General features: G+C 41.8%; 1 protein-coding gene across 1 annotated transcript; it reads right to left on the bottom strand.

Annotated features, from left to right (window-relative positions):
- Nucleotides 1-355: 355 nt before the first annotated feature.
- Nucleotides 356-5748, bottom strand: LOC128102572 (acrosomal protein SP-10-like). The gene is made up of 4 exons (XM_052726453.1): nt 5700-5748; nt 4213-4713; nt 2479-2598; nt 356-480 (listed from the first exon to the last, which is right to left on the bottom strand). Exons 1-4 carry the CDS (start codon nt 5746-5748, stop codon nt 356-358), a joined length of 795 nt encoding a protein of 264 aa, XP_052582413.1.
- Nucleotides 5749-8796: the final 3048 nt, after the last annotated feature.

Here is an 8796-nt window from a genome sequence, read left to right as displayed (position 1 = left end):
TCCCTGTTGTATCTAACCCAGGAGACCTCTTCAGCTTTCATAAATGATTGTGCAAAACATTCACTTTATTTGGTCATGGAAAGAAACAAGTCTGCAACTAGACTGATGAAAAACAATCTGACTGTAGCCTGTGTTCTTTAATAATAGGAATTCATTGCAAAAAAGAAAATCTGGGGAAGGAGAGGAGCAAGGAAGGCAGAGGACATAGGCGATGGGGTTTTTTAATAAAGATAAGAGTCCAGCTTCTTGTCTGATCAGGTGGAGACAGATGTGATTAGATGAACATGACTATAAATTGAACCATGTAGAGTGGCGAAGCTGCCTGAGTCAGAGCAAGAAGTGGGGGCATAGGCTTCTAGGTCTTGTTGCAGAGAGGTTCGTTCCGACAGCACATAATTTGCATTCTTGTTCCATGAGAGAAGAGGTTCATAGATGGACACATGTTCTCACACCCTTGAACCATGAACTGGAGTTTTCCACCTGGAAGGGGAAGAATCGGACTGGCATTAACAGAAAACTGTTTCTCTCAACCTTATCCTTTATCCATGGTTCCCAGTGTTCCCATGCAGGGATGACCAGGACTTCTTTGTGTATATTTTCCTGTCCCCTTCCTTTTGTCTTCTCTCTTTCCCAGCTGCCCGTTCCTCTTTTTTATTTCTTCATTCTCTCCCTCTAATGGTCAAGTTCACCAAGCTCATTATTTTTTCTCTTGACCATGCTACTCTCCCGCCATTAGCCTTCCCTACAAACCTTAGCTAGCTGGCTAGTCGCTTTAACTTCTCATTCACATCTGAACCCCAGGTACTAAGAATTTAAACTTTTCTCTCAAAGATGCACTAGAACAATTCTATTAATCAATTCCATAGCCATTTTCCATGCCTCCCCTCCTACCATTTCTGCATGAACTTGATACTGTTTACCCCTTTCTTGACACTCTTCTGTTAAGGTTTCCCCTAATTTTCTGTCTTCTATTTCTCTGAGTTCACTTATCTCTACTGACCCAAGTCAATTCCCCTTTCTACTTACGTGATCATTTCCATGCAGATAATACAACTAAAATTTACCTGTCTCAAATGGAACTCTACCATCCTCCCTGTACCTATTTGCTTTCCTGATTAACCTTACTCAGCCTTTGAGAGTCTTGGATGATTTTGCTTTGACCAATCAACATTTCTTAATGTATTTTCTTCTACTCTACTTGCCAAACCCAAAAGAACTTTGCTGTGTTTCCTGTCTATATCTTAAATTCCTGATTTGGCTTTGGTGTTTGTTTTTGGAATGTCTCTGCAGAATGACTGAATCAGTAGTTCTCTTCATTTCTGGTATTTCATTGCTACAAGATGAACATGAGAATTTTTATTTTATTTGGTATTTTTAACATTATTTTGTGTGCGTATGTGTGTGGTCATGTGTGTAGGAAGGTCAGAGGACAACTTGTAAGAGTTGGTCCTCTCCTGCCATGTTGGTTGCTGTGGTACAAGTCAGGTCATTAGGCTTGGTGGGCAAGCACCTTTACTCACTGAGCCAGCTTGCAGGTTTGGAGCATTAGGATTTTAAAAAGCTGCTTGGGTGATTCTAATGTGTAGCCCAGACTGGGTACTACTGGATTTTCCGTGTTCTTTCTGAAGACCCTCTCCTTTCGCCTGCTTCTCTTTCCCTTCCAGCACTCTGTGTGCTTTGCCCTCTTTCTTTTCCTTAGACATGGTTTTGCTGTTGCCCAGGCTGGTGTGCTGAGCTTAATACTCCTACCTTAGCCTCCCAAATATGGAGAAAAGACACGGATCACCTCGCCACTTTTCTCTAATATTATGTTAGACCACAGTCTTTTTGTACACATTGTATTTGATGCATCTTTCTCAAAGGCTCGTGGTATGAGTGGTTGATGTTTATTCAGTGATGGTTAAATGTATGATTATAGAAATAGAGGGAGGATATTTCTCTCAAGGAGTTGGACAAACCAGAGCCAGGCAGTATGGTTAATGGAATGGAAGTAGCCAAAATCCCTTGTTTTGGAGATGGATGCCAAGTGTTGTAAGGGTTGAGAGGTGTGAGAATGTGCACTCAGTTTTGTTACCCTCTGCACATAGGTCTGTAGACAGTTGTTGGATAGTTTATTCAGTGTCTACTAAATGCCTACCATTTCTTATACATTGTGCTGTGTCCTAGGAAGATACAGTCATGAACAAACTGGACAGTTCTGAGTAGAGCCATTATATAAGTAGCTCAATGAACAACTTAAAGGTTTCTTTATTCTGAAGAAAGCCTCTTTTCAATTTCTTTTCTTTTTTCTTCTTCCTCCCTTAAGAGCCTTAGGCCTGTTAGTACCTAGAATTCTGTTCAGTCTTTGAAGGAATGAACTTCTTCTGACTCCCCAAGTTCATTGATCCCTCCCCGTCTTCCCCCAGTATGCTACCATTTTTATTTGAAAGATGGTTGAATGTGCTCTCTGGCAAGTTTATCCCAGGTAGTTCCTCCTACCTTCAAAGATCTTCTTTAACATGCACTGCTGGGAATTTTGAGTGGTGCATACTCCTTCACCACGAAGACATTTTCCATCATCATTCATATAAGCACATGCGTGGCAATTTATTGCTATGCCTGAAATTTGAAAGAAAAGCCTGATGAAATTTCCGGACAGACGACTTAGTTGAGTCACACATATGAGGAGTGAGAGATGCAAAAAGTTAACACATTTCTTAGTTCTCTAGGCAGTATTGGGGATCGAACCTCCAGGGCCTTAGGCAAATGCTCTGCCTTTGAGCTACAACCCCAGTCCCTCTCCTCCCCCTCTTAATTTTTCCCCTCCTTTTGGTTATTGGAGACAAGGTCTTGCTTAATTGCCCAGTGATGGGATTACAAGTGTGGACTACCGTGTTCTCTTCTAAATCAGAAGTACTTTTACTTCTTTGTAACCTCTATTACTGATGAATACTAAATTTATGAGTGACTTTTATTCTAGTCTATCTCATTGGCTTCTTGAATTTATGAGTAAATGCCCTTCTGTCATGTTTTACTTCACAAGAGAAAACTGCTAAGTAACTGAGCCTCTGTCATACTCTCACGCCCCAAGACAAACACACATGGGGCCAATTTAACTAATAAGTCAGCAATACTAGAATGCTAGAATGTTGCCAGCCCTGTAAAGAGTGCATTTTTCTCTCCCTTCCTCCTTCCCTTCCCCCCTCCCTCTTTGCTTCCTTCCTTGTGTGTGTGTGTGTGTGTGTGTGTGTGTGTGTGTGTGTGAGAGAGAGAGAGAGAGAGAGAGAGAGAGACAGGGTTTGGTTATTTAGCCCAGTCTGACCTCAAAGTCAAACCAATCTTCCTGCCTCAGCTACCCAAGTACTGAAATAAGACAAGAACCACACCAGGCACAGTTTCTGTTTTCAGATTAGCTTGAAGATCAGTGACAACATTCTGATCCTACCGCTTCTGCATCCTTATGCTGTCTCTATGCTAAGCCCCTAGCAAAAAACATAAAGAAGCAGAGCGAAGACAAAGCAGGAGCTTTAAGCAGACCTAAGTTTAATTTACTACTTTCTAGAAATGTGACTGACATCGGGATAATAGTTTCACCTTACGTTACTCATCTAAAAATTTAGAATAATTAACGTTGATTGGGTGAAATGAAATACTTGTGTCTGATAGTAATTTGAGACATCAAACTTTAGATTTTTCTTATTTTTCTACTGTGAATGGGGCATGTATGGAGGTCAGAGGACAATTGGGAGTCAGTTCCCTTCTTCCAGAACGTGGGCCTTGGCTCTTGAATTCAGGTTGTCAAGCTTGACCATAGATGCCACCACTGGCCATCTTGCTGATCCTTCATAAGTTCTTAGGAACAGTGGAGTTGGAGAGTCTAGTAGCATTTTATATTGGTGGTATTTTTCTTAAAAGAGGGTTCTCCAAATTGTGTTAAATTTAGGGCCACATGGAACCTGGAAAATGCTTCCTGATACTGTGAAGAAGCAGACTCTTCGGCAGAGCCATTTGTGAAATATTAATGATTCTTTTACATTGCTTCTCTAAAATTGAGTTCCTAACGTGTTCCACCTCTCATCTCTCTTCCTCTTTCCTTCCCTTTCTCTGTCCATCTCTCTCCTCTTCCCTATGGGGACAGAGTATTGCTCAGTTGCCTAGGCTTTCATTGAACTCTGTAGCCCAGGTTGGCCTCAACCTCTAGTCAAAGACTAATACCCTTCCATTGTGACTTACCTGCAGATGTGCTTGGAAATGGCGTACTTATAAGTTGTTCGTTTTTGTCACTTGAAGTTACCTCAGAAGTCTGTTCGCCCGACTCCTCAGCCTTTTCACCTGAAACTTGTTCAGTGGAAGCCACTTCTGAAGTCTGTTCACTTGACTGGTCTGCAGGTTCGCCTGAAGTGTGATCGCTTGAAGTGTGGTCTACTGAAGTGTGCTCACCCGAAGTGTGCTCTCCCGTAATGTGCTCTCCTGTGATATGCTCACCTGTGCTGTGTTCTGAAGAGTGTTCTTCTGAAGTGTGCTCACCTGAAACGTGTTCGCTTGCAGCATGCTCACTTGATTCATGTTCACTTGAACTATGATCAGTCAGACCTTTCTCACTTGAAGGAGTTTCATACAAAGCCTCGACATCCGAAGGGTTTGCGAGTGAGAAGTACTCACTCGAAAGTTGCTGAACAGAAGCTTGGTGGTCTACAGAGTTCAGAAGCTCATCAGGCTGACCTGGTGGTGCTCCTAGGATGAAGAAGAAATAGAATGGTGAAGATGAAAGGGCGGGATCAAGACTGACTTCCTGTGGAGCCAGACAAGTGGGACGGCTCGGTTTCCCGGCACGTCTAGGTGAGACACAAAGATAGTTTAGATGCTGGGGGAAGTCATCTAACTACTCCAGCAGACCAGGAAAGACAAAAGTATTTACATAAAAGTTTGGAGATCACTTCTGAGACTTAAAGACACAGGAAGTACATGTGGGATCCGCTCACCTAAGCACGAAAAGCATATGAAGGGAAATGAATGTCCCAACCCAACAAACCAGAATCAGAAATCAAAGAACCCTCCCTCATGTCATCAGAAGTCAGCCACCAACCCTTCCTCCAGTTCCTCTGGGGGTGAAAGGCACGAAGACTAGAAATAGGGAGGGAGAGAGAAGGCAAATAGTCCTTTCCCCCCACAACAGTGTCTGGGTGAGATCCTGGCTGTCTTCAAACTGCAGAGATTCTCTGGATTCTGCTTCTCAAGTGCTGAAGTTACAGGTGCCGCTACTGGCTGACACCAGTAGCTTTCAATGCTGAGTGAGTTCATCCTAAATTGAGGTTAGGTCCGTTTGTAGTGCTGGTGATAGGACTCAGTGTTTCACTCAACAGTAGAAAACTTTAATTTTTGGGTAGGGCGAACTTTAGAAGATGATAGCATAAAATTAATCTACAAAAATTACCAGATGGGATTTGAGTTGTATTGGTAAAGTGTTACCTCACCAGTCACAAATGTTGAAGAAGTAGGAGCACATTAGGCCAGTGCGCTCTTTTATCTGTACATCCATAACCAAGAGAGATCAGTTGGTATAGGAGTGCTCAGAATTGCTCTTACTCAGTTAACTCCTGATTCCAAGGCAGGTTGGTCTGGGGAACTAAGACTGGTCTTTCTTGAAGGGGTCAGAAATACCTCAAAAGAAGCCTCCCTTTGGTATCCACCCAGGGTTTGTGTTTAAAGAGAACACTTACCTCTGGCAGATACAAGTAGATAAAGACTCAGGAAGATTAATTCCTTCATTTTGATTTAGGAAAAGAGAGATCTCTAGTGTGGCACACTCAAGAGCTGAGAAGAAACTGAACAGACACTCACAGTGTTGAATCAGAACCTTTGAGAATTCTAGAACTTGAGAAACAACAACTCGTGTCCTCACAATGGGTTGTTAGTCTTATGTCCTATTCAGGCAGGCTGGCCTGTAACCCATGGTGATGCCACTAGTGAAGGGTAATGAGTATTTTCTGTGTGGAGGATAGTGTTAGGGATAGCTTAAAAACAAACAAATATTACCAGAATACACATGGTCTCTTAGTAAAGTTTAAAAGGTAGCACTTTTAGAAGGTTGTCAACAGTGAACTGTAGTGACCTGGTCAGTTTCTGTTTGGCTGTCTAAGTAAGCATTTCATGGCTCTGGTCTGTATTCTGGAAGACTGATCTCTGCTGAGATTAGTGAGTACCGGTGGGTTTGACTTCAGACTGAGGTTAGTTATAAGATTGGAGGACAGAAGTTGTCACAGGCTGAGTCTTTATACCTTAGAGGTCTTGGGGATCTTTTCTTCTGTGACCCCAACTTTGACTAGGCCATAGTAACATGTTTTCTCCCTTCCTACTTCAATTTAGGGACAATAATGATTTCCAGCTTCTAAAATCTACATGCCCCAACTCTCCTTTTTAAATGTTGTGTAATACAATATACTTCTGAGAATAGTCTTTTTCATATGTACTTGTAAAGGCATGTTTTATAGGCATTATGTGGCCAACTCAAATGGTAACATGAGTTTATACAGAAGAGTGTAATGATCAAGGGATCATTGAGAGTGGTACCTTGACCTGTGACTTTATCCAGGAACTAGTCAAGCTGAAGGGATGTGGTGAGACATCTATTTGCTGTAAAATTACAACTCAGGGTGGCAGAGATCCTCTGTTCACTCTCTCATGCCCTTCCCTGTCCCACGTTTTGGAGTCGCTTTGTTCCAGGTACCACTGAATGCTGGACCTAAAAGTAGGTGTGTCTATTTCTGTTATAATTTTCTTTCCCCCACTGGACTTTAAGCCCTCTGAAAGTAGGGATCTGTCTGTCTCCTTCAACATTGTAGTCCTAGTACCTGGCAGCATGCTTGTTACATAATAGTACATTTGCTGAGTGAAGAATGGATGACTTAGCTTTTCTGGATTGTCCTCTGCTTCATAGAGGAGAATCTCCGGAGAACTCCTACATAGGCTAGTTTATACCTGGATCATCTGAAGAAAATGGTCATTCTGGGGTCAAACCATTTCTAAGGTAAACCAAGGAAGCATGTTCTATCTCATCATTTGTCTTTGTTCTAACTCTATGGAAGTAATGAGCTATGGAGAGTTGAGCTGAACAGTCATTTAGGCTTAACATGCCCTACCTCCCTTGAGTTGGAAGTGTAAATTAGGATGTTTGAGCTTCAGACTGGACCCCTTTAGAGAAAGAAAGGTGAGAGAGAAGATATCAATAGCTCCATTACTTCATGGGGAATAGGCTACTTTTATTAAGAGAAACTAGAAATTAGCGGAAGGTGCTGTTAGTACTATATCCACCAGTTTAAAATTGTCAGCACTGCTCTTTGGTAGTTATCAGAATCTCTAGGACATCCCTTACCTCTCCCTTTCCTGATGACTCTTAAGGTTGACTTCATAGCACCAATGTCAATGTCCTTCAGATTGGTTTTCCCTAGCCTCCTCCACCTTGGACAGTTTTCCCTATGCCTAGCAGCCTGGTGCTTTAGAACCAAACCTCTGAGTATCTAGGCATACTGTGTATAAGGGAAGACACATCATGATGAAGAATTCACTTTGAAGTTTCAACTTAGACATCCAGAGGTGTTTTAGGTCCTGACTCCTTCCCTCACCAGCCCCATTTCATACTGGTAAGTGTAGCTAGAGCCCTTTCTTTGTCCTGCTTGGTCCCTCAGCAGTTTAAAAATAATCATTCAGAGGTGTAATATTAATTACAAACTGTTTGACTTATGGCTCAGGCTTATTATTAGCTAGTTCTTACATCTTAAATTAACCCATTTCTATTTATGTATCGCCCTGCGGCCAGTGGCTGACTGGTACTTTCACATCTTGCTTCTTGGGCATCTTGCTGGTTCCTCCCTGACTCTACCCTCTTCTTCCTGTATCTCTGCTTGAATTTTCCGCCTGGCCATATCCTGCCTTGCTATAAGCCAAAACAGCTTTATTAACCAATGGCAATAAAACATATGTGTAGCATAGAGAAAGACATCCCACAGCAGATAAGCTGATGTTCTAGTTTCTAATGTCCCTAAATGGGTGAAAAATAAAGGATCAGCCATTTATGTCCTTGTAATGATGACAGATTGTAGCTCCCCTCTTTTTCATCAACATCATTCAGGTTCATGTTCCCTTTCATCTTTCTCCTTTCCCCTTGGTAACAATAGCTTTTCTCATCAGAACATTTATTTATTTATTGCTGCTGCTGAAACTGTTTACAAAACTAAAATGTATGAGTGTTTTGCCAGTGCACACCTTTGATCCCAGCACTTGGTGGGCAGAGACAGCAAGATCTCTGTGAGATTGATGCCAGCTTGGTCTACAAAGAGTTCCAGGATAGGAAATGAACCTTGGCAAAGAGCTTGCAGTAATTTCTTGGGAGAGATTAGCAACAAATATCCCAAAAGCAAACGACTTCAGTTTATTAAGAGAATAATTGGATCCAGGCTGTAAAGAGCCCATTGGCTGGATACCATATTAATAACTCTTAGATCTGTTACTGTTCTCCATTTTCCAGATTTCTTTTTAATGACAATATATAGGAGAATTCCAAGCACTGGTCAATTCTTCATTATGTTGAGCATTTAGCTACTCCTGCACCAGCTGTTCTAATACCTGTAATTTTGTCTGGGAACACCAATTTCTGGAGCCCCTACATTCTATACTGATGCAAACAAATCAGGAAAGGCAGGTTATAAGTCAGGAAAGTAAAGTGGCTCAAAGCCCTTATGATTCTGTTCAAAAGTCAGTTATATGCTATTCTCATGGTATTATTAGATTTTCCAGAACCTCTTAATATAGTTAGTGACT

The sequence above is a fragment of the Peromyscus californicus genome, unplaced genomic scaffold, assembly GCF_007827085.1.
Source record: "Peromyscus californicus insignis strain IS unplaced genomic scaffold, ASM782708v3 Scaffold_11__1_contigs__length_118956290, whole genome shotgun sequence".
NCBI lineage: Eukaryota > Metazoa > Chordata > Mammalia > Rodentia > Cricetidae > Peromyscus > Peromyscus californicus.
The sequence above is the reverse complement of the archived record's forward strand: the minus strand, read 5'-3'. Positions and strand labels throughout refer to the sequence as shown.